The sequence below is a fragment of the Thalia democratica genome, chromosome 6 (assembly GCF_965202585.1).
Source record: "Thalia democratica chromosome 6, ktThaDemo2.hap1.1, whole genome shotgun sequence".
NCBI lineage: Eukaryota > Metazoa > Chordata > Thaliacea > Salpida > Salpidae > Thalia > Thalia democratica.
Genome location: NC_139170.1, coordinates 25,358,506 through 25,385,802, shown reverse-complemented (window position 1 = coordinate 25,385,802; position 27,297 = coordinate 25,358,506). Strand labels below are relative to the sequence as shown.

Sequence of the window (27,297 nt, the reverse complement as noted above, 5' to 3'; positions counted from 1 at the left end):
CTCAAAGTTTACTTAAATTAAACCGCGATTATAAGTATTTAGAAAATTATGTAAATTAGAATATTTTATACCAACTGATACTAAACTTTAAATAAAATTACGTTTAGGTCATCGTACCATTGCTATTCTTATTTTAAAAGAAAAGTAACTGAGAACTCTAAAAGCAATAAAAAACAGAAAAAGTATTAGGAAAGGGTTAGAAGGATTTTCATTTTCAACATCAAGTTCTCTCAGAATCAATGATGCATTCTGAAATCGACATTTTCCTGACATTTCCATTCTGATTAATTCTCCTTTTGAAATTTGTATAAGAAAACTAATAGTGAAAAGAGTAGGTAATTTACAAAAAAAAAAGCTAAAAAATTAATATATAAAGATATCAATTTATACCATTATTTAAAAGTAACATCAAACAGCATTAAACTATTTGTACTCGTATTATCATAAGTCAAAAAACTATAAATCTTGCAATTAAATATGATTTTAATATCAATTATAAAACATGTTCTACTCTACTTTGTATAGTTTTTAATTAAGTTAATCATTGATTCTTTATAACTTTCAAAAACATTTTAAAAAAGCTGAATAAGGTTTCCAAGTCAAATTATAAACTAAACATATTTCAAAACAATTAACAGAATATTTTTGTAAAGGTTGTGAACACCAAGTTTTGCTTTACAAGAACAACTCAATTTGAAAATAAGTACTAAGTACTTAAAGTATAATTGCAGGTGAGAATTTTTTAAACAATAAGGTGAAATTATAAATATATTTATAGTTTTAAACATGTATATATATATATATATGTTATTTTAATATAATTATTAAAATTTATTAAACTAATGAACAAACAAAATTACTTAATAATTTTTATAACACATTTAATTTAGGAGTCAAAAGAAAACTTATAAAAAGGTGGTAGAATATTAGTTTTTTTTTAACTTCTGACACTTTTTTTACTAATCGTTCTCTGAAGTTACAGTCTACGCTTATTAAATAACTTGGATTTTTTTGAACGATTTTTTTGTAAACAAAGTTAAAATGTTAAGTGAGTAACAATGTTAGTTTTTATAATATTAACTCTAAAAAATAAGTGTATTCTGTTTCAAATACCAAAATTTTTTACATCCTTGTCTATAAAACATTGTTATTTTAAATTTTAGTAAAAAAGTCAATTTTTTAATACTATTAACTCAAGATCAACTGAAAACTTTGTCGGTTAGTTCGTAAAGTAAAAAATGAACAGTAAAACAAACCTGATTCGTATTTACAATCTAGCCTTGCTCGGTTGTTACCGTATATAGATAAAAGAAGCGCTTCGTATCCGTATTTTGGAAGAGATAGAAAGCTAGCCCATCTTAAATACAAAGGTATAGCCTTCGATTTAACGAAGAAGCCAGCAAACAAAAACATAGGCATCAATAAAATAGGCCCAGTATAAGCAGCAAGCTGAAAAAAAAAATCGTTAAAGTTTATTAAATTTCTTTTAAACATACATTTATACATCCTTAAGCTTTTTTTTTCAATATTCTAACAAATATAAACTATAAGATTGATTTTATAGCAAAACTAACATTTACATGATCAAATTATTTTAATGAGTCGATAAATGCTATATATGTTTAAAGTAGTAAGTGCTGTTTTCAAGGTGTTCAAAACATTCTTGTGCTAATTGTTTATATCTGGTAAACTCTACATTTAGAAAATAAATAAAAATGCACAACAAATATGGGGAACGGGTCAAAGTTGCACGAGGGGACTAAATTGCACGAAGGGTCAATTTTGCACGAAGATAATTTTGCGCGAAGACAAATTTGCATGAGGGGAAAATTGCTTGAGTGACAGTTTTGCCCGAGAGTGATAAAAACAAAAAAAATAAGTTATAAAAAAAAAAATTAAGAAAGAAATAATAATAATAATAATAATAAAAAAGGAAAAAAAAGTTACCGATCGAGGGTAAGGGGTAACAGTGATAGTAAATATAAAAATAAAGCTAATAAAAATTACTATTAAAAAGAAAAATAATAAATTATTAAAAAAGAAAGAAAAAACTACCGACCAAGGGTAAGGGGTAACAGTGATAGTAAAAATAAAAAAATAATTAATTGAAAAAAAAGAAACTGACCGAGGATAAGGGTTAGTGATAAAAATCTAGTAAAAAATAAAAAATTATACAAAAAAATAAATAACATTTCAACCGGTGCAAAAATGTCGTCGTGCAAAATTGACCCTTGTAGAATTTTGTCCTCTTGTGCAAATTTAACACCTACTCGCAAATATGATATATACAGGGTTGCCACTCGTTTTTTCAAAAATTATTCCAGGTTTTCCATATTTCTTCCTTGTTTTTAAAAGTACACATTTTAAGTCTATTTTTAGTTTTAAGTTAATTTCTATATAAGAAACTGTGTTAAATAGTATAAAAACATTGAAAGATACTGTGAAGTTACTTTAAATGTGTTTTTAAATAAAAAAAAATTTTGATGATGACAAAAAATCTTAATTATATGATAGATTTTTTGTGTCAAATCAAAATTTTCCCACTGAAGATGTTAAAATTAATTAAAACTCCAAGTTTTTCAAGGATTTTTGATTAAAATTCCAGGTATTTCCAGGTATTTTCCAAAATTTCTCAAATTCCAGGTTTTTCCAGGTTTTTTTTTGCATAAATTGTCGAATTCCAGGTTTCCAGGTAAAGTGGCAACCCTGTATATAAGTAATGTTTCTGATACAACGATACAAAACTTAAAATGATTGAATTTAAAATGGTCGAGTTAGAAATAATAAAACTTGAAATATATCGTATATAAACGATCGTAGCGTTTAGAATAATGGAGGCATCCTTTTTTTGCTGTTTTTAAGATAGATATTTTTAAATTTCAAAATATTCGTTTAGTTTTTTAATAGTTTTATGTTATTGAATGTTTAAAAGGTCGTGCTTTTACAAAAAATATGAAAAAATAATTTTGTGATTTTTTTAAATTTCTGTACAAATAAACAGTTATTTTTTGAAGTTTTAATAAACCTAAGCTTATAAATTAAAATGTTAAGATTTAATTACAAGCCTAAATTATAAATTCACTATTAAAATACTCTACAACATTTAAAACTTACTTCAGCGCTAGGAGTAAAAGTTCCCACCATAAAACCAAAAGCACCACCAACAAAAGAAATAATAATGTTAGTGGTGAGGTATAGGAAAAATCTACTCAATTCTAAAGGTTGGCCTGTCATGAAGTACACTATAACACTGGATATCGTTGGAAATATAATCTGTTATAACAATACCTTGCAAATATTTGATTTTATATAAAAAAATCAAAACTTTATTAATAAATTTTATCTAGGAAACAAAATTAACTGTGCTTTGACCACCTTATTAAATGATTATTTTATTACAACTTGGAATTTAAAGAGTCTTTTTTCATTATTTTAGTACATTTTTTCAAAATTATGTGGCCCGCGAAAATAATTTCTATTAGCCCGACTAGAAAAGTTACTAACCCTTAATCTATATAACTGCAAACCTTGCAAAAAGCCAGAGGTTGTAAGCAATTTTAATTTTCTAAAACTATGTAAATAAAAGTTTAAAACCGATACTAATAATAAAGGAAAAGCCAAAACTGAGAATTAAGATTGCTTTAAACGGAAAAGCAACACTATTAAGCGTTTATTAGTATTTTAAACATTTATATAACCGTATTTTACTTCAGTTAAATTATTGCCTTCACAGGTTTTACTATTTAAGGTTTTTAAACTTTTTTAGTAAACAACAAAGAAATACACAAGCAGTTTTTTTTAATATTGTTTTTGTTTGAGTTAAAAACGTTCTTCGAAAAAATATTTAGCAATATGTCGAAAAGGTTTGATTTAAAGGGAAAATCACTAATATCTAAGTTCGGTTTAATATATTTCGATTTACAAATGCTATATTAATATAATAAAAATCATTCTTAAAATTCAATAATTTCATTTCTACGTTTCTTTAAATAAACTTTAACAAAAAAAAAGATTAAATTGTTTATTATAACAAAACTGTTCTTTTGACTTAAAAAAAATTTATTTGTCAACATATATTGAAACTATAAGTTTCTGAGCACAATTTCAAAATTAACTTTAGACAAAACACTTTCGCTTTTCAAAAAATATGGAAAAACTAAAACTTGAACCCATACAAAACTATGAATCGGTATGAAATATATAAGTACTTTTATATACTAACAAACTATATATAAACATTTATGTGCGTTGTCCTAAATTATAATAAAACGATCTTACTAATATCTACTTATTATTAATAGAAATACGGTCTTTTATAGTTTATTTTAGTAGATTTTTTTTAATAATTGTATGTACGTTCGTTCATCATATTAAGGTCAACTTTTTGTTCATTAAAATATCATGAATTTTTATTATTCAAAAAACTGTTGATCCAAGTTATTTTTGACATTGAATGCACCTCTTAAAGTGAGTACATTGTCAATGTCCCTCTTTCAATTTTAGATGTCAAAACACTGATTAAAGCTCAAATATATTAGTAAAAGATTTCTGAAAAGTTTTAAAAAATCATTATATATCTTTTAAAATCTTACTGTTTTTATATTTGTAGAAAACTGTGCATTAAGAAAAATATTTGAGATCAACAATTTCAATAACTATGTAAATGTATGTATACTAAACTTTAATGCAAAAAAGAGTTTTATGGTTTCTACTCACCTGAAAAGGGACATCAGCACATATCTTAGCCAAGTAGTACATATCGAGTGAATACCAACAATTTTGATGTTCTCTGATGAAAATAGGTAACTCTAATGGTACTGTTAAAAATACAGCATAAATTTAAATACAATCAATTTAAAATACAATAAAACTTGAGTAACAATTTTAAACTAATATTTTTACATAGTAATAAACTAGAAAATATTACAAATTTTTAAAAGTTTACAAAGTAGTGCATTATTTAAGATCTGTAACCAATAACCATATATTTTGACAAAAAAATCTTTTAAATTTGTCTGTTCAAAGTAAATTACATACACTCTTTGAAACTTCACTACAAAAATAATAACACACAAAGATTTTTTTGAGTTCTGAAAACAAACTTTAAAAGCACGTTGCATTATATTAGAATCTATCTTAGAGCAGTTTTGACCAAAGCTGTTTTATAAAACACTTGGGCTTCTAATAACAAAATAAGTATAGTCTAACCAAACCATTTTAAATTAAGCTTTTAAAATGACTTAGTAATTGAATAAATTCTGATTGCACAGTTGCTATTTTTTATTTCAACTTAAAAGTTGATTTTCATTACTGTTAACTTCAAAAATGTGTAAAATTAATAAATAAAAATTATAGGGAACAAGAATTCACGATACTATAAGAAAAATTAAAATAAGACAAAATAAACCACTTACAATACATAAAATATCTGTTTTTATGCAATACAACTTAATATAACGATTTAAAACAGCTGGTTTTTAACGCAAACACTTTATTAAACTGATGACGTTTCGCTACCTATAAATTATTAACAACCTGCAGAGTCCTAAAAACATTAACATACACAATTATGTATCTTTGTGATAAATATATTTACTATAAACATATATACTATTGTGCTACAGTTGAGCTTTGCTTAAGATATATAAAACGCTAAACATATATATGTAAAAACAAACGTATTATTTTATTTCACTTGAAAGTAAATCTTTTATCTAAGAACAACAGTACAACTTTATAAAATGAGCTTATTTAATAAGTTATTATTAATGTAAATGTTAAAAACTAATGTATATCAAACATGTAGGGTAGCCATTTAGTTTTTATAAATTTCTTACTTTTAGATTTTTTTTCGGGTTCCAAGTACAAATTTTCTTGTATAATTTTAGTATAAAACTAAATTTAAAGTTAAAATATATTTCAAATAAAATTAAAATTTTGAAAAATTTTATGTAAAGCTATTTTAAATGTGCTTTTTTCCTTAATTCTAAAGGTTACAAAAAAATTAGTTTATGTAATAGAGGAACGGGTCGAAAATGAACGAACACTTTTTGCACAAAGGGAAATTTTTGCACGAGAAAGGGTTGCCACTAATTTTTTCAAAGTTTTTCACCATTTCTTCCAGGTTTTTAAAAGTTCACATTTTCGGGCCTATATTTAGTTTAGAGTTAAGTTTAAGGTAAGAAACTGTGTTAAAAAGTATAAATACATTGAAAACATATAGTAAAGCTACTTTAAACATATTTTTTATTTAAAAAAATTTTAGATGATGACAAATATTTTAAATTTGTATTATAGATTTTTTGAGTCAAATCAAAATTTTACTACTGAACATGTGAAAATTCCAGGTTTTTTAGTAATTTTTGTTCAAAATTCCAGGCTTTTCCAGGTAAAGTGGCAACCCTGACGAGATCAAAAAACAAGAAAAAAATCAAAAGATAAATTAATAGAAATAAAAAGTTACCGACCGAGGGTACGGTGATAGTAAAAATAAAAAAAAATAAATATATAAAAGTAACAAAATTAAATATTGAAAAACGTTAACTTTCAAAAAAAAAAAAAGAAGTTACTGACGGTAAGGGGTAACAGTAATAGAAAAAGAAAAACAAACAAAAAAATATTAAAAAATAAAAATAGAAAATAAAAATACCCACCGAGGGTAAAGGCAAATAGTGATAGTAAAAAAGAAATAATTAATTAAAGTTAAGAAAGAAATTTTATCCCGTGCAAAAGTGGTTTCGTGCATTTTAGACTCCTACCAATATAATATATATTTTGTGTCTAATCTGAATTTCATAATTTTACATTTAAAATTGTAAATATTTCAGGTTTTTAAGTTTTTTGTTTAAAATTCCAGGTTATTTCTGACTAAATGGGCATTCTGAAAATTTAAAGATTTTAAAAGTCTAGCCTGGTTAACAATGTTTTTCTTTAAAATAAATTGGCTTTATATGTTGTATAAATAAAGCTTCTGAAGTATATTAAAGGAGCTTTAGATTTCTTTAAAATCGAAAAGTTTTTACTTTAAAGTCACGGTTGTCTATTTAAGTGTTAGCAGTTCGCAAAAAATATTTTGCTTGGTTTTTCAGATAGACTGTTAAACCAGTTTTGAGGATTTTTGGCGGTTAATGATCTTTAAGTGAAACCTTTGAGACGTGTTTCCCACGTAATCACTACAACAATGGCAACTGAAGTTAAAAATTATGTAACATATTGTTTGCGGAGGAAACATCTTTGTAGATTCCACTTAAGCGTCTATAAGTGTACATAATTCTTTTTAAAAATACAAAGCAAAAACCTAACTTAATTCCTAAGAAATTTGCTTAACTGTCAGAAATATTAGGTGAACTGGACCTGTTATGAAAAAAAAAAAATTTCTGCATTTAATTATTAATTAATCGACAACCAAGAGTGTGTCAGTAACTACAAATTTGAAGATTTTTTTATTTTAATGCAAGCTGAAAACTCTTTTCAGATACATATTTTGGAAGCTTTATCCATACAATCGTTTAAGACCGGTCTATGTAAACATAAAAATGAATTTCAGAATAGCCTTTTTTATCTTAATATTAAAGCTATAGGGTTGATCACGCCAATTCGATCATCAGACCACAAGTTTCGGTAGACTGAGACCGGTTTCGTCCTTATTAGGACTCATCAGTCAGTCACAACCGAAAAACTTGTAGTCGTCAATCTACAAACGGTTTATCATGCTTTCACATGAATCAACCATTTGCTAGCATAGACTACAAGTTTTTCGGTTGTGACTGACTGATGAGTCCTATTAAGGACGAAACCGGTCTCAGTCTACCGAAACTTGTGGTCTGATGATCGAATTGGCGTGATCAACCCTATTGTTAAACTTGAGCTTGTCTCACGGCAAACGAAAGTCCAGGCTTCTGATCTGCTGACTTTCGCCGATGTTTTTTGTTGATCGTACTAAAACGAGCGTGCCAGATGTCTTGCTTAGTGGACAATATTTTAAACGTTGCACGGCAAATGACAATGCTGACGTCACTGATCATTGCTAGCAAATGGTTGATTCATGTGAAAGCATGATAAACCGTTTGTAGGTTGACGACTACAAGTTTTTCGGTTGTGACTGACTGATGAGTCCTAATAAGGACGAAACCGGTCTCAGTCTACCGAAACTCGTGGTCTGATGATCGAATTGGCGTGATCAACCCTATTGTTAAACTTGAGCTTGTCTCACGGCAAACGAAAGTCCAGGCTTCTGCTCTGCTGACTTTCGCCGATGTTTTTTGTTAATATTAAAGCGTTATCTTAAAAGCCATTTTGAAATTGTTGTTTTACTATATGTAATTAAACATTTTTATTTTGTCCAATTATTATTTTGCTTAAATCATTAACTTGGTTAATGCAATTTTAATTATAATAGTTTAATATTCAAGTAGTTAACAGGAGTGTTAAACAATTTTTTGTTTAACTAAAACTTAAATAATTACAAAATAAAACTAGAACTTGTACAATCAAACTTTTCTCAATTGAAGCGTCATTTTGATAGCTTTAATTTTAAATGTTTTGATATGGACTATGTACTTAATTTTCATTACAATTAGTTTTCGAAGGGTTTTACCAACGAGATTGGGTCAAAAGTAATCAAAAGTAAAATATAATAATTGTCCTGTAATGTTTTAAATGTTAAAGATATTTTGTATTATACAAAATCAATGCCTAATTTTTAAATAAGTTCAAAATAAATGTAACAGTGTGGCCTCTAAGTTTAAAAATGCACAATTAATCACTAAAGAATAAACTTTGTGAAAAATAATTTATTACGTAAATTTACTTTGGTGAACACTATTTGTATGTTTTAATTAGGCTAAAGCAATTTAAAAATAATTGCTTCATTTCAACTTAATTAGACATAATATGTACATTACTTAATTATACGTTTGTTATTCATTAAAATTTTGTGCATACAAAAATCTTCACTGCATATGCGCATTGTACACACTTTGAGAAACATTATAACTTACTAGAAATATAAAAAACTTCAAGTATACTATATTAAACTCTCAAAAACACAAATCAATGAATCTAACTTGCGATTAGAACCGGCATGACAGAAGAGAATAGTAAAAACAACATGCTAAAAAATAACAATCCAGCGTTGTCTGGTATAACTCTGTCTGCTTCATCTCCAATTTGAAAGTATAACAAACCTAACAAAGTACCAACCAGAACTATACTGATCAATCTTGTATGCGTTAAAGACTGTAAACAACTTTATAGATAAGAAATTTAAAAAAAAGTTTGTTGAGCAACTTATGATACACTTAAAACAATGCTTTAAAACTTATTAAGTGATAATAAATAACTATTTTCATTAAACTTTAAAATGTGAAAAATATACTAAATACTAAAAGTGAAAAGCTAAATAAGAGTTAAAGGCATAGGAAGTCCCCCTTCTTTTTTACAAGTTGATCTTATTTGTAGAGTTTAATCTAGGCCAGTGGTCGGCAGGCATGTGGTGCCCACGGGCCAAATTTCAAGTTTTCAAAATCTTCGCGGGCCGCAGTTTTAGTGACTTATGAATAATATTTTGGTTTTAGTTTTAGTCACACTAATAAAAGCTTTTATTCAATTTACTCTTTTAAATGACTTTTAACTACACATAAAATGGTTATATAAATAATAAATATTTGATGAAATAAAATTTACATAGACTAATATACTTAAGTCTTAATAAAATATGCACTATCTTAAACAGTTGATTAGTTTAATTAAGCAACTTTTATAATTTTTTATATTTTCTACCAGTTTTTTTAAAATTAAAAAATATAAACTGCTTAAATAGTTTTGCAATTTAAATATATTTCACTCTTTTAAAATTACGTAACTAGTTAAATAAATGAAATTAATACCTATTTAGCTTAAATAATGCTTGAATACTTCTATAAAGTTCATAATTAGTAACTAATTAGTTTTTTACATAGTTGCAACTTTGAAAGCAAACATGTCTGAGTTACATCAAACCAGCCTGAGTTTATTAAAAGTTTAAAAAGCTAAAAACTTGTTTTTAAAAACAAAAGCTTAAATACCTAAATAAAATATCATCATCGTAAAAAAGTACATAAAATGTAAAAAGACTAGTAGAAATAACAATTAATAAACTACACAACAGTCATAAAAACTGTTCTGAGAATTCCAAGATTTATTCGAAGTATTTGAAATAAAAATTTCATACACACACCTGATTTTTTGAAATTTCAAAAACAGGTTTAATCTAATTTAAGTTTTTCAAAATTTCAAACTACCTTTTTGTTTAGAAACCCTGTTTTAAATAAAGAAAAAACGAAGTTTATTAGCAGTGAAACAAATATATACAGCAAAAAAATATTATTATAAGTCAGTTTGAATGGACAGTAAAGCTTCTTAAATTTTTTTAACAAAAGTATAAAAATTTATTAAGCTATTAATGAAGAAAAGCTTTTTTTTGTAGCTATTATCAATTTTTTTATCTTCAATAAAAGTATTGCATTTAAACTTATTTAAACATTAGTATAAATTAAGTTTAAGAAAAAACAGTCTAAAATAGCATAGCAACATTAAAAAGGTACTATTAAGCTACTTTAAAGGTGTTTAAAAAAATTGCTTAAAACACAAATAAATAATTATATGATAGACTTTTTTTTTTGTAAATTCGAATTTTAATTACTTCACATGTAAAAACTGTTAAAAATTTCTGTTTTTTTTTTAATTTTAAAACTTCATGTTATTCTAGATTTTTTTAGCCTAAATTGTCAAATTCGAAGTTTATAACTTAAGGTTTATTGGTAACACTGATTGTTCACACTTATATGTTTACAATAATATAAAAAATATTTTAAATTATAGCACCTGCAAAACTTAAAATTTAACATATATTATATTCAAAACCAAATTGTGAATTGAACAAAACATACATCATAATTTTACTTTGCAACTGTGTGGCGATGATAAATTATTTATTTGATTAAGTTTGAACTATTTTGATTAACAATAAAAAGTATTAACAAATTTACCATCCCTAATTCTAGTTTGTCTTAAATAAGAAGTTAAAAAAACAGCATCGATCTATATTAGTATTCACCGCATAGAAACTAACTTAAACTTCCAAAAATATTTATTTGAATAATGATTATAAGTACAGAACAAAAACCGATTTTATTTAAGTCATATATATTATTTTAAATGTGTCTGTACACACTTAGATATTATGTGTAAAAACAAATATAATAGAAAATTGTGCTTAAATTACACTTAATCTAAATTGATTATTAAATAAGAAAGTGGTTAAAAAATGAGCATCTATGTACTAGGATGTGCAAGTAGTTTACTTAAAGTGCACAGAAAACTTCTTAAAACAACCAAAATTTGTTAAAAAAAACTTTTTTCGTATTATTTTAAATGTTTTTGTGTACACTCAACTATAACATATATTGATAAAGTATCTTCTAAAAAAAATTGATACAAATTAAATGTTAAACAAAATACCTAAACAGTAAAGAAATGACACTCTGGTTAGTTACTTTGCATTACTTTTGTACACAATGAAAATCATTTGCATTTAGTCAATTTACTAAATAGGTATTTTAAAAATAACTGAGTCCAAGTACTTTTAACATTCTTTTTAAGATAATAAGTTTCTGTTGTAAAAAGAAAATTATTATGAAACTGAAAAAAAAACTGCTCTAATCATAATCTGTATTTTTCACATTTTTAAGCCAAAACAGTAAAGTCTTCTAATTGTTTCAAAATGTTATGCAGGGACTTAAAACGAAATTAATCCAAATTACCGAAAGATTTAACTTAAAATATATTTGCGCTCAGCGGGCCACAATTACATGCTCGCGGGCCGCAACTTTTTCTATCGCGGGCCGCATTCCGTTTAAATAAAAAATATGCTCGCGGGCCGCAGATTTACACTTCGAGGGCCGCAGTTTGCCAACCCCTGCTCTAGGCAATAAAAAAATTCTAATGTACAAAAAACTAAAAAAACAAAACAACTTTATTCAACAATTTCAAAACTAAAGATAGCTTTGAATAAATTTTCACTTACTGGGTTTCTAACTTGGGATTGAAAAGTTCTCCACAAAAGAATTCGAAACTGTTTGAAATAAGTAGAAACGTACACATCGCAAGATTTCTTGTCTGGCATTTTTGGTTTCTCTAAAACTTTTCCTAAGTTTTAAAAGTTTGTTTTTAAAATTAATTAAGAAAAAATGCTAAAAAAATGCTTTTCAAAAAAAAAATCAAACAGTTTTTCATAGAAACGAATGTTTTATCTAATATTTTATCTTTTTATTAATAAAGAACCAAGTATGTCATAAAATATCAATTTTTTTAGCTATTTAAGTATTAGCCATTAATACTGTAGCGCAATTCTCGACCGGTTTAATTCTTATATTATTAAAAAAATGTTGTTATTAAAATTTTTACTGCATGATTGTAAGTTGTAAAATCATTTGCACTTTTTTAAGTTCATGGATAGCCTTTTATTGCCTCGAGAACTGTACTACTTTAGTCTTAATCATGTATATACTTAAAAAAAATTCGAGTTAAAAAATATCAGTACTGTGTATGACTGTAGATTCTGTAATTGAACACTTGGGATAAGTTGACTCAGGCCAGCAAAACTCAAAAAGTTTTTGTTTTAATTAATTACATATTAATTATTTTACGTCATTTTATTAAGCTTTAAATCTAATTATAGCAATAAAACTTAATTCTTTTTGTTGGAGCTACCATTAACTAAGTAATTAATTTCATATAATTCGCAACCTTCATAAACTAAGGCTGACTCACACAAGTTTGCTTAGTATATACATGTTTCCCTTGAAAATAAAAATAATTGCTACAGATTTTTATAGGTTGATAATAGATAAAATACTTAATGGATTTTTAACAGTCCGATTTAACATTAAGTATTTTATTTATTATTAACCTATAAAAATCTATAGCAATTATTTTTATTTTCAATGGACACATGTATTATACCTACTTTAGCTTCTATTCTTCCTTACAGTATTTATTTTTTTACAGAGATCAGTTGAAGTGTGTTGACTCATTTAACACACAAAAACATATGTCAGTGTAATAAAAGAAGGATACTGTCTAATTCCTAAAGTATTACTTTTTTTAATTATAATTTTTCTTAAATTAAGCACAACTAATTTAGTTTAAATAAAATGAATTCTGCAAAAAAATACTTTTTGTCTAATAATAAACTTTTAATAATTTAAAATTTTATAATATAGTTATCATCAAACACAACTTATGAGTATATACAAAAATATATATGAGCACAAAATATTAAAAAACACTTAAAATATTAATAATATTATATGTTTTGGTTTTAAGAAAACAAATAAAGAGATCTCAACTACTAGAGGACAAATAATGAATTTATTCTTTCAAGAACTTATTTTACAAACTAAGTTTCGGTCTTAGACCTCGTCAGTTATGTAACAGTCATGGAAAATAGCATTTAAGCAATTAAAAAAATTTTTTGTAAAAAGCATTCGGGCGGGATTTCAAGTTTTCATAGCTATTACAAGTACAAGATTGTTTAAATTTTCAATAGTCACGTTGTAATGTTAGGCTATTATTCGAAAAACTACAATATAATTATATATTTCTAAGAACGCTAAAATTAAAAGATATGATGTAATAATAAATAGAACTTGTTGTTTTTTAAGACAAGTTTTATGTCTTGAGTTTTTAATGCTAGGGTTTGATAGTTTAATGATAGGGCTTGAGAGTTACATGATATGTTTTGAGAGTAACATGATATGCTTCAGAGAACTTGTGGTAACCTTTGGTTGACTGCTATCTGGTAAATGCTGTTATTATATCTTGATTTTCTTTAATTGCAAGTTTACACTACTAATTTGTTTAATAATAAAATTTAGTAAAAAATAGTTGTTTATAATATATTAGTTATTTATTTAGTATATTAGTGGTAGTTTAAGTTTTCTGTATTTATATATAATTATTTAAAATTATTATATCCTGTTAAATGTTCATATTATTATTAGTATAAGTTATTGTTATTGATTCCCATTAATGATATTCATATTCCCTATATTCATCATATATTAATATGCATATTTGATATTTAAAATTGTTATTTGTATATTTCATATATTGTTTATACATATTGATTGGATATGAGTGTGAGACACATAAAATACTCAAAGGCAGTATCTGTTTCGTCGTGGCTGCCAGGCCCCTCGAGCGGACAACGTCACAGTTAAAATAAGCTACGTTAAAATGCATCTCAACTTTAAGCTTACTTAGTACTATTAGCTACATTTTTACTTAAGCAATGTTCACTTTGAAAATTAACTATAAGAAAAAAGAAAGCTACATACAGCTTTACTTACTTTTCTTGTTGTTATATTGATTTTAAAACTTAACTGAAATTTAAACTTTACCATAAATTCAATATTGATATTAAAATTTAATTTGTTTTGATTTTAAGTAAAAATTTGTTTTTATTTAATTATTTAAATCCTATTTTCCATGACTGTTACATATCTTTTTAGATTAATTTAAGCACTGACGAGGTCTTTGACCGAAACTTAGTTTGTAAAATGAATTATGAAAGAATAAATTCAAATTAATAATACAGTATACTTTATATATAAAAAGATTTATGCATTGGTACAATCTTTAAAACTAACTACTTTCAGAAACTAACGTTGAATGGAACATATATATTTTTTAAATTTTATAATATAGATCTTTCAAAATGGACTAAGGCTCAGAAAATCAAAAAAATTAAAAATCAAAAGACGGAGATTTTTTTTTTAAATTACGAGCAAGGATTAATATATATAACTTAAAGATAAATTGTAGATCTTAAGTATTTGTTTAACATTTTAAATAAACTTACACATACATATTTACTTTAATTTAGGTTTTTCTAACTTATATTATTCTCAAAATAAAATTTTAAAATTATATAAAAATGCTAAAACATAAAAATACAAGTCTTTGTTTAGTTTTATAAGTGAACTAAAAATTAAAATTTAGGTTTATTGTAAATTCTAAAATTAATGAAATAAACTTAATTTATTTTAATTATTTATAATTCTATTAAAGTAAAAAACCACATAATTTTAATAATTAAAACTGCTTGATGAAACAAAACCTGCATAAATTAGACCGTTGCTAGAAGAATTGACTTTGCAGGTGTTATCAAATAGACTGCGCTGTGAAGTAAAAAAAACTTAAATAAAAACATGATTTCAATGGGAACGGGTCGAAATTGCACGAGTGCACAAAACTGCACGAAGCCAAATTTGCACGAGGGCACAAAACTGCACCAGGGAACAAAATTGCACAAAGACGATTTTGCTCCAAGAATAAATTTTGTACGAGAGTAAAAAAATACAGATAAAATTAAAAAACAGAAAAAAAATTAATTTTTTTTTTAAGTTACTGGCGGAAGGTAAGGGTTGGGGTAACAGTGATAGTAAAAAAAAAATACTAATAAAAATTACTAAAAAAAAGAAAAAAAATAAAAACAATATCAAAAAAAAACGCTACCAACCGAGGGTAAGGGTTAGGGGTAACAGTGATAGTAAAAAAAATATATATAATAACAATTTAAAATAAATAAATATATATATATATAATAAGGTTATTATTCAAACTTGAACACCTTCTTACAGAGCCCACTTGAAGGGCTTTTAAATAATTTATTGGAAAAGTCCGATTTATAGTCTTACTAAGAGACTTATAGTCATTTAACTGTTGTCTTTGTAAATTCTAGTTGTTTGATTAGTTAGATGGAAGACCGATTTTTGTACTGAATTTTTGTAAAGAACAATATTACGTCATACTGTTTTTTGTTTTTTTGCATAATTTTTGCATCTATGTATAGTAAAGTGCTTTTTATTTTAAATTAAACTGGTAGATGGTTAAAGTTTTATGAAACATTAAAGCTTAATGAAACATATGTACTAGTATTTTTTAAATCGGACTTTTCCAGTAAATTATATATATACAAAATTAAAAAAAAGATAAAAAAAAACTTACCGACCGAGGGTAAGGGGTAACAGTGATAGTAAAAAATAATTATTTAGAAAAAAAATTAACCAGTGCAAAAATGTCTGCGTGCAAAATTGTCTGCTCGTGCAAAAGTGATCCTTCGTGTAAATTAGTCCTTGTGCAACTTTGTGCACTCGTGCAATTTTGTCCCCTCGTGCAAATTAGACAGCTACCCGATTTTAACAGCTTTTAAAAAATAATTACAAACAACAATTACAGCTCAATATATTTTTAGATATACTTAAAAGTTTTTAGTAAAACCGGTTTTTAAAATGTATTATTATTTTTTCTTTTAGTTTTAGTAAACCTAAATTTTTATTTATTCAAAACATACCTTAACTTACAAAATAATTAAGTTTCATTTATTATAAAAAAAACTATTAACTTTTTTTAAGAATAGTTTTCGTTGGTGATTAATAACATGAATCTAGCCAATAAAGTCAAAATAGAAATTATTTTAAGTAGTTAATCAAAAAATTAAATGCGTCCGTTTCTTTAATTTTTAATATATAATAGTTTAAACTGGATATATCTGTTGCAGCTTTTCACACTCCCCACTATTAACAGATTGATACATGCGGTCCACTTCCCCATAGTCGCCGGATGCTACTTCTATCACTGATGATAACAAAGAAATAAAGAAGTGACTGTAAATCTACTACACACTAAATCAAACTTAAACAAATCTTTAAAAGTACCTACCAAAAAACAACATTTTTTTAATAAATTGTTAATGTTTAGTTTATAATTAATGTTAAGCAGAAGCGTTTTGATAGCTAGAATCAAATACAATCCACTTTAATAAACCCTGATTTAGGCCTTCATATATTGTTTTTTACCACAGATGTTTTTGTGTTAAAAATTTATTCCGACTAACGGCGTTTTATAACCCTCTGCTGTTATATTCTCTTCTCTTTTGTAAGGTTCTAATGTTGTTGGGTTGTTTGTTAACATGTGAGAGTCTGTAATCAGCTCGGGGTTACTTTGTTGGGCACGTCTACTAGAACTTGACGCCTTATCGGCCGAGTGTGCACGCTTCGCGTGCTTCTTGACCAGATTAGTGAGGTTGGTTGTCGAGAGGGTTTTGGGTTTCTTACTATTGGTACTCATTTTTTGAGGTGTTGACCAAACGTAGAGGTTCCGCGGTGAAATAAATCGCAATTAACCGAGGTTAGTCTCAGTAATGCGAACTGGAAGGAATTCACCGCAATTAACCGAGGCTGGGCTCAGTAATGCGGACTGGAAATGAAATGTGATAAACCGAGTCTGGTCTTGGTGATTAGAACTGGAATTCACCGCAATTAACCGAAGTTGGTCTCAGTAATGCGGGCTGGAAATGAGGTGTGATGAATCGAGGCTGGTCTTGGTATTACGTTGACGACTTACCGTAGTGGATTTAAAGTAGTAAATACTTAATTAAATCAAATGTTATTTTTCGTAATTAAAAGGTTAACTTACAATATACTTATTTTAATAACTTAAATTTACTTAATATATTTTACTGTTATTTATACAGTGAATTAGCACTCAAGATTTATTCTACAATTAAAAAATACAACACGATATAAAAAAAGAGACACTCACACACGTGCAGGTCAGAGCTCAGATGGTTTGTTTGTCAATATGTTACTAGATGGAATCGAACTTGGTTTTCTTAAAGCGTTACGAACCAAGTGAATGAATCAAGAGAATGAACTGAGTCAAAAGAATCAAATCGAATGACTAAATTGAAACTTTCACACTAAAAGAATAACTTCAAAATGGCCGCCTTCGTCTAAATGCCTGCGTTGAATGTCTTCTAAAATGCACAAGTCGCTAAATGCCTGTAGTCGTCTCGCGATAATTCGGTATGCCTACTAGAATGCCTACGAATCTGATGATCAAAACAAAAGACTACATCGAATGACCTAAACAAAAAATGACTACGCCCTTATCGCGGCGCTTGATTTTATACGGTTTGCTACACGCAAAAAAAGACTCCTCTCTTCTCTCGAAAAGCATGCGCAATGCTGACAGTTTCACTCCTCTCAAATAAATTTAAGAACTGATCTACGGTGTCTATAAAATATTAAAACACATTAGAAAAAAGCATTTATACTTCAAAAATGCTTTTTTTCTTAGGATTCAGCATTCCTCAGAGATCCTCCAATACAAAAGTACAGGGGAAAATTATAAGGTTTTAACGCCTTTTAACGTTACATCTTATAAATTTTCTCGGTACTTTTGTATTGGAGAATCTCTGAAAAATGCTGAATCCTAAGAAAAAAAGAATTTTTAAAGTGTACATGCTTTTTTTCTAATGTGTTTTAATATTTTATAGACTCCGTAGATCTGTTCTTAAATTTATTTGAGAGCAGTGAAACGCCCTTAGTCGGGATAAATTTTTAACACAAAAACATCTGTGGTATATTCCGATAAGCGTAGCTTATCAGGATCTCTAGGATTTAATGCCTTTTAAAGTTACATCTTATATTGTTTTTTATAATGTTATTTTTTAAACATAAACTAAAAAAAAACTATACATTTTATTCAAAACATTATAATTTTATTTTTACATTTTACAAAATAATTGATGTTAACTAAAAATGCTTTACTTAATAGCGCTTTACATAACAACATCAGTAGAAAATTAGATGCATAATAAAAGACCTGTAAGTATAGACTTATATTGGAGTAGAATGGACCAAGTTTTTGTTATAATTTTTTAATTAAAATACACCATAAGAAAATAAAGGAAAAATAATATTATTTAATAATGAGTAGAAGAAAGCAGCATAAGTTAGGGTTGCCAATAGTTTTTGTAATTTGTTTTCATGTATTTTAAAGAAAAATTATTTAATTTACTTGTAGTATTAAATTATATTTAAGTTTTTGAGCAGTATAACAACATTGAAAAGATACTGTAAAGCTACTTAAATGTGTTTTATAAGAAAAAAATATATAAATGGATACAAAATCCTTTTTTACTTATAAGATAAACTTTGTGAACTAATTAATTTTTTTTTTCATGTAAAAATAGTTGAATATTCTAGGATTTTAATTGAATGTTGTTTAAAATTCCAGGTATTTTAATAACTTTCTTGATTTCAAGGTTTTTCCAGGATTCCAGGTCTTTTAATAATAAGTATACAATCGTTATTTAACATAGTTGTTTAATTACCCATAGCTGGTAAGTCTTAAAACTTACCCAGTCATTTCCATAAAACATAAAAAATATTTATGTTTGATATGATTTTTTGTTAAATTTTTAAGCTATTTATTACTAAGACAAAGATTACAATGAAACAAAAAACAACTTTACAAGACTTTAAAACGATTTAACTATGAATTGAAAACCAAAATATAACAGTGTTAAATACAAAATTTTTATAAAAAATCAAAGTTGTAAAAACTGACTGAAATCAGCGGGGTTATGAGTTTTAGGACACTCTAGATTATGCATTTCAAGGAAATGAAGCATGGCGTTTAAATTTCCTTGATAAATACATTTTCCTTCAGAAACTACGTATACCTATAAAATTAGAATTAAAAACAGTTGCAAATAAAGATGACAAATTAAAGAAAACTTAAAACGCATCAGTTATAAACAAAACTATATAAGAGTAAAGCAGGGTTGCCACAGATTAAGCTGAGAAAAATTTCCTGACTTTTCTAAAACAAACTCTTAATTTAATCTTATTCTAAAATACTTAATTAAACACTTGAAACTATCTAAAGATTTCAATCTTATTTTTATACAGGTTAAAACAACAGGTTTTTGCTAAATTCAATCATCTAACTTCCATAACATCACTTAAACCAGTGCTTCTGAAATGAGGTTCCGCGACGCCTCTCAGGGGTTCCGCGAAGCCTTTAGAAATTTTAAAAATTTCATTAAAAAATTAAACATTTTATGTAAAATTAAAATTAGGGGTTCCGAGGAAAAGTTGAACTTTGGAAAAGGGTTCCGCCACTAAAAAAAGGTTCAGAAGCACTGACTTAAACCATCTGTGTATGATTGATATATTTTCAATAAACAGCTCTATCAACAAAATATAGTAAGACTAAGCATAAAAGTTGTAAATAACTTTAAGGTAATAATTATATCTAATAATAAAACTCTTTAATCTAAAACATGTGATACTTATATAAATTGTTCACTTAGTTTAATAATATACAACCTATACCCTCTATGCCTTTAAATGAAATAACTCTAAAAAAATTAGTCACTCCGCTGCTACTTATTTCTCACCTTGGCTTCTATATACACAACTTTAATTTAAACATAAGTGGCAGTACTAGGCTTCTATATACTTATAATTTAAATAAAAATGGCAGTACTGCAAATATTCATTTTATAATTTAATTATATGTTCAAAGTTTTTACCTAATTCAACTTATACAAAAAACCTTAATAATATTGTAAACTGATTAAGCTCAGTTTAATTTAAGTTCTAGCAAAAAACGAATCTCAGATTAAAATTAAAATAAAGACTAGCCTGAGTTTTCAAAAAAATCAAAACAGTTCTAACTAGCTTGAGTTGGCTAAGTTTTGCACAACTTTTAAACTAGCATAAATTGTAGCAACCCTGTTATACATCTGGATAGGTCTCGAATGAATGGGAACCAATTGAATAAAAAATAATTTTGATGGGAACAGCTTGGATAAAAAAAATCTAAATAATTTTTTTTTATTAATGATAAAAACTTATTAGATTCACAAAAATTACAATATAATTAACTTTAAAATTTCACAAGATGTACAAAAAATAGTTATGAAGAGTTTAATTTTAAAACAATAAAGCATTTTAACAATTTTTGTTTAAATAGCAAAAAAACCTGGTCAAATAATTCAAACAACTTTGCAGAAGGTTGGTGTATAGTGCATACAATAGTTCTACCTTGATGGGCTAAAACTTTTAGAAGAGATATAACTTGGAAACTCGTAGAGCTGTCTAACCCACTGTTGTTGTTTAGAAAGTTTTTGTATGTACTAAACGAACTAAATGTTTTAATACACAGCTTAAGCAAAAATCACAAACTAAGCAGTTTTTTAAACTTTTGTATGTTTTTCTACTTTAAATTATAAAAAAGCTAATACTTGATAAAAATATTTTTTTCAGTTCTTAATTGCGTAAAGTAAGTTTTATCAAAGTATAGATTACAGTATACAAAACTACTATTTAGCAATCCATGCAACCAATAGTATACTGCTCTTCACCTATTATATAGATGCTTTAAGGAATCTATTTGCCTTTTTATTGTAAAAAAAAGTAAAAAACTTTGCTAAGAAATAGTTTTTTCTACCTATATAACATATTTAAACTAACAGTATTTTTGGTGAAAAATATAAGGCTTAGTTTATTAATATCAACATAAAAATGTTTAGTCTTGCTTTGCTTTAAAATATGTCTATAGTTAAGAACACTAATTTTTAAAGTTCTACCAAAAAATTGCTTCGACAAAATAATATTTTTATTTTGTAAAATATTGTATTTGTTATTTTCTTTTTTTAATATTACTTACTGTCATGTTAGTATTATTTATTACATATGGTTTCTATCTACTAAAATTATTAAATTTAATTAAGCCTTAGTGAAACTAGAATAAAGTTAAAGTCTAGGTCTAAGGTAGAGGTGAGTACCTTTTCTTGTTATCAGGCCAGATACACTATATAAAGCCTATTACGGGCAAGTCTTGTTTAAAAAAGTGTTTTGAAACTCTTTGAAAGCATAAATGTGATAAAATGATCATTTTATAAGATCTACTGTGTACTGAAAATCTAACTAAAAGTAAATTTAAAACTACTTGCTGTAAAAATTTTATTTGTTTTGCAGAACTTGTTTTCAAACAAAAATTATACTGCAAGCCAGATCTAGCCCTTTCGCCTCGCCGTAAGTAGACAGCTTTTTAAATTATTGGATAGTATCTTAAACACAAAGTAGATTGCCATATTTAGTTAGAGTGTTATATAAAAAATATAAAACGCTCAAGTTAAGATTTTAAAAACAGTAATAAAATGAGACTCAAGAGCATGGGTCATATGAATAAACTTTTGCACATTTGTGAAAATCATAGTATTGTTAAATTATTAAAATAGTTTTTTTTCTAAAACTAATTTTAAAACACATTCATGGAAAAGTTACATTATATGCAAATCTGACACATACCCAAGGAACACGAACTACTCAAAAATAAACGAGTAGAACTTGAAACTACTTACAAGCTCTACTTTAAAACAAGTTGAACGCAGTTTGAAAAAAATATCTTAAATCACTTGCAATTGTCTAATTAAGGGGTTCAATGAGTTCTAATTTTCTTAATTTAAAATAGCTATTACCTTATAATTTATTTTTTTGTTAGACATTTTTTATAAACTAATTCAAAGAAACTATATATAGATACATAGACAACTTCGATGTTAATTAAGAAGAATGTGATCAACAGCAATATAAAATAAGCTTTAAATACAACAAATTAGTTTTGTATTAAGCATATTACTTGCTTTAAACTAAATTCGAAGTTAAAGTTAAAAGGTTATAAAAAAATATAAGAATTAGAAAAAGCATACAGCTATAAAATACCTTTTAAGTAAATTTATTAATATGTTTAATTACTTTGTCGATAATATCAAGCTTTATGCCTGTACAAAAACACTTTGTAATACATTATCAAAGCTCTATAAACATTTATATGCTTTTAAACACTTTCAGATATAAGAAGAATACCGATCATAATAATTTAGCTATTTACTTAAAATTAGCAATAAAAAGTAAATCGAATAATAGTGGAAACTGATTTCTTCTTTAAAAATCTGCTCATAGTACACAAAAAAAAAACTCATTTACTGACTAGTAGCAACATTACTCTTGTAATAAATAATTTTTTGTTTAAGTCAACCTGGTAGGTTCGTCAAGAAACATTATAGGTGGATTATTAACAAGTTCAAGAGCAATTGCTAATCTTTTCTTTTGACCTCCTGACAAATTCTGTGTGTAAACATCTTTAGCACTGTACAAATTAAGCATTGACAAAATATCATGAACTAATATGATACGCTTTTCTTGTTTCATATTGGTTTTAAGCCTTGCACATACCTATTATTTTTATAATAACTATAGTCAGCAACTTTAATTATTGCACTGTACCAAATTTAATAAATAATAATTAATTCTACAAATAAAAATAATATAAATTGAGAGCAAATATTTAAAGTTAGACATTCAAAAAACTCTTATAAAATATTCTGCAATGTAAAGACTTTATAACTGTTTAAAAAAAGACTTCTCTATAAATAAAAAAATCAAGGTTTAAGTCTTAAACCTAGACAAAATACATTTATTCTAAAAACATTTTCTATTAAAAACAAACCATCATTGCTTCATATACTGTTTGAAATGGAAATAGAGAATCATCTTGCATGATATAACATGATATTTTCCTAAAAATTTCTAGGTTTCTTGGAGACCCATTAATAAAAACTTCTCCTGAAACTTCTTTTGTTCTAGATATAATATTTTAACAGTTATATTTAATTGTACTAAATTAAGGGTTGTCACTGGTTTTTGAGAAATTTCTTCCAGGTTTTTGGAAGTACACGTTTTTAGGTCGATTTTTAGTTTAAAATTAAGTTTAAGGTTGAAAACTGTGTTAACTACATTGAAAAGACACTGTAAAGCTACTTTAAATTTGATTTTAATAAAAACAAATTTTGATGATGACAAAAAAAATTATCTATATTGCCATATTTTTTGTGTCAAATCAAAATTTTTCTACTTAACATGTAAAAATTGTTTAAAATTCCAGATATTTCCAGGATTTCTTTTTTTAATTTCTCAATTTTAGTTTTTCCAGGTTTTTTAGCCTTAATTGTCAAATTCCAGGTTTTGTGTCAACCATGTAAATTTTATTTTAACAATCAAGATCACAAAAAAAAACATTTCTCAATTAAAAATAGAAACATAAAACTTAAATATGTTTTATAAAATTTTCAAGCTAAATTATTATATGAAAGAAATGCTTAAAGTAAATTACTTGTAACCAGCAAGAACATTCATTAATGAACTTTTTCCAGAACCAGACGGACCAATTATACCAACAAGGTCTTGTGTTTTAAACTTTCCATTTACACCCTTTAGTATCTTTTTCTGACCTTTTTTTAATAATTATTACAACTTATAACATCTTGTATGACAACCAAATTTTAAATATATACAATTTTTTACAGTCAAAGTTTATATGTTACTAAAATACCAAGCTATAACTAATATTTTAATTTATTTGGCATAATTGCTCAAAGTATATTACTCAATTTAAATCTGAAATGTTTCATAAAAAGCAAAAGCCTTTAAACTTTTTATTTATTTATTAGTTTTACTAAGATACAGGTATTAAAAAACCATTACTTAAAAAAAAAAAAGAAGTATATAAAACTATTTTAAATATAAAGTAATCAATTGTAGGCCAATGATTTGTTTTAAACAAAAAAACTTTTTGCTTCTAAATAAGCCTAATTTATTTTAGGATAAAGTGAAGTAGGTTACTAATACTTAAATTGACACAAATTCAAAAATATATGTAGGAGCAGTAGTAACAGTGTATAAAACTTTTTTTATTATAATTTAACTATTAAGATATAAATTCTTACTTATCCAGCTGTTTGTAACTAATACAAACTCCATGATTTACTGAATTTTAATTTTAATGTTATATATTGTATAATTAAAACTGAAAACCTTATTAATAAAAACAAATTGTACAGTAATCTTCCTTTATTATACCAACATATGTTTCTGTGTGTTAACAAATCAACACACTTCAACTGGGTTGTTAATGGAAAGAAATTTATATTGTTTAAAAGTGAAACATTTTTTATATAATAAATTTAATGATTCTTAGTTATGAAAACAACTGTTTGTTTATAAATTAAATCTCTTTAAATGATTATAGGTATTTGTCTATTTTATGCACTTATTCTTATTTTATTTTTGTACTTATGCTTATCTTTAGATAAATTACTAATAAATTTTAATGTATTTATGATTTACTTATTAATTGATCTAATTCTAATTAATTTTGCCTATTTTTATTAAATGGTTATTTCTGATAAAACTTGAAATTTTTTACTTGTTTGAAATTTATTTTTCAAATTAGCTGCTAATAGTAGTAATTGAAAAAGGTTAGCCAAAATATATACTACATGTATTTGCTCAATAAAAATTTTTTGAATGTGATGAATTTAATGAAATTTAATTTCTATTTGAAAAAGAATTTAATTTCAATACTGATGAGCTCATTAAGCAAAACTTTGTTTATTAAAACTTAGTTTATTTGATAAAGTTTTGAATGAATAAACTGTATAAACAATCTACGTTAATAAAAATAGTAAATATATAAGAGCTTTTCAAAATGTTTTCAGAACTTTTAAATATAAATATGCATTTATATAAGCAGACACTTAAACTATTATTGTTTTAATTTCTTCCCATTTCATAATACTTTTTATTTGAACTTTTTAATGATAAAACTTTCTTTATAGTTGGATATTTATTGAAAATTTTATGTAACTAATGAGAAATTTTAACAAAATAAGAGAAAAATTAAGCAAAGCTTAGGGTTGCCACTCTTTGAGGCAAAAAAATACTAGCCTGAAAATAGCCCGAATGAATATGAATATGAACCTGAGCCAGCCTGAATTTTATTGGAAAACCTCAAAACTATCCTAAAACCTATGTGCTTTGTGTACAGTAAAGTGCAATAATTTATTTTAGTGTTAACAGATAACTTATGAGTTAAAATAATTTATTTCTAGATATGCATTTTAGCAGTTTGTTTTTAAAATATTGTTACAAGATTTTATGCTTTCAATTTAAAATTGGTATTTGAAAAAAAAAACAGCTGATTATGAGTTTACTTTGTGATGGCAGTGATCACATAACTAGATTGTTGATGGTTTTTTGTTACAGGGTAGGTACTTAGTTTGGGATTTGAGCTTGAGAGTGTTCTCCAAATAAGTATCACTAAGAACCATTTTTAAACAGTTTGGTTATTTCAAAGTTAAACATAAAACAATAAATACAATTCAAAGTATTGTAGCTTACTTGTTTGATCTTTAAGGGTTTATTGTTGTATAGCAAGGGTTGGCAAACTTTGAAATTAACTTTTTAGGAAAATATACAAATTTAAAACAACAAAATACATAGAATCTAAATTTAATAATTACTCGCTAATAGTGCTTATACTTATACATATCATCACATTTTTGGTGTAAAATAGTTTTTTATAAATTGGTTTATTAATTTTTTTTTTGTAATTACTGGGACCTCCAAAGACTTTTTTCTCATTCAGTGCAGCCTATGAGTAACTTTTCTAGAAAAGTTTGTCCGTTACTTTTAAAAGTTGCCAACCCTTGTTGTAGAATAAAGAGTTAAACTGATGTTTTTTATTACTTAAAAAAACAGTTAGCTTGAGTTTAAAATAATAAATAAAATAACCAGCATAAGTTTACCCGAGTAGTCTGAATTTGTGGCAACCCTGCAAGCTGTAACAAAAAAATATAAAGTCTTTGCAAAACTATTCTTTGATTAGTATATAACTTTTTATAAATACTTGATTTTAAAAAATGTTGAAAACAACTGTGTTCATTAATTTTATACTCAATATTTTTGAATTCCATTTCAATTACAGATGTTACGCATGTTTCTGAATATTGTATTTGGTTAGCTTCATATAGGTCATTAAAATCCTGTAAATGGTTATTGAAATACAAACATCTTTAATGTAATCTACTTTTGAGTATTACAAACTTAGTAGTTAAAAATTTTATAAGTATAAATGTTAGACTAAAATTTAAAACTAGTTTATCAAGTTTATTTATATAGAGGGAAAAGAAAGAATAATGTTTAAAAAAAAAAAAAACATTTTGTTTGATTTGTGAACTGTTAACATCAATTTAAACAAAACCTTTTAAAAAACTTAAAAAAAATACTTAAATTAATGAAAGATATAAAAAAATTTGGATTAAGTACTTTGTGATAAGTAATACCAAACGAAAAAAAAACTTTGTTTATACCATATACTTATTATCTTTACTTTTAGTTAAATAATCCAATAATTAAATTGCTTAATATTAATAAAAACAAGGTAGACCTTACTATTTTCTTTTTTTGTTTTAAGTTTTTCATCTGTTGATTGGTTGGTAATGTCAACCTTGTTGAAATTTTCATATTGGCTTTGTTTCTCAACTGCTTCACTCAT

At 25.7% G+C, this 27,297-nt stretch overlaps 1 protein-coding gene across 1 annotated transcript; it reads right to left on the bottom strand.

Annotated features, from left to right (window-relative positions):
• LOC145838332 (ATP-binding cassette subfamily G member 4-like) lies at positions 1-27,297 on the bottom strand. The gene is made up of 15 exons (XM_082945906.1): positions 27,190-27,297; positions 26,650-26,785; positions 24,076-24,193; positions 23,413-23,545; positions 22,942-23,138; positions 20,881-21,004; positions 19,459-19,573; positions 16,586-16,680; positions 15,161-15,221; positions 12,065-12,186; positions 9,066-9,237; positions 4,717-4,817; positions 3,115-3,273; positions 1,257-1,449; positions 1-293 (listed from the first exon to the last, which is right to left on the bottom strand). The coding sequence occupies exons 1-15, from the start codon at positions 27,295-27,297 to the stop codon at positions 109-111; spliced, it is 2,019 nt and encodes a 672-aa protein (XP_082802032.1). The 3' UTR covers positions 1-108.

Excerpts from the sequence above, each read along its gene's own strand:
- LOC145838332 (XM_082945906.1), bottom strand. The coding sequence starts at position 27,297 with ATGAGTGAAGCAGTTGAGAAACAAAGCCAATATGAAAATTTCAACAAG. Across the intron at positions 9,238-12,064 it reads AATCCCAAGTTAGAAACCCA|TCTTTAACGCATACAAGATT; the intron begins GTAAGTGAAAAT and ends AGTTGTTTACAG. Across the intron at positions 4,818-9,065 it reads CATGCCGGTTCTAATCGCAA|TACCATTAGAGTTACCTATT; the intron begins GTTAGATTCATT and ends TATTTTTAACAG.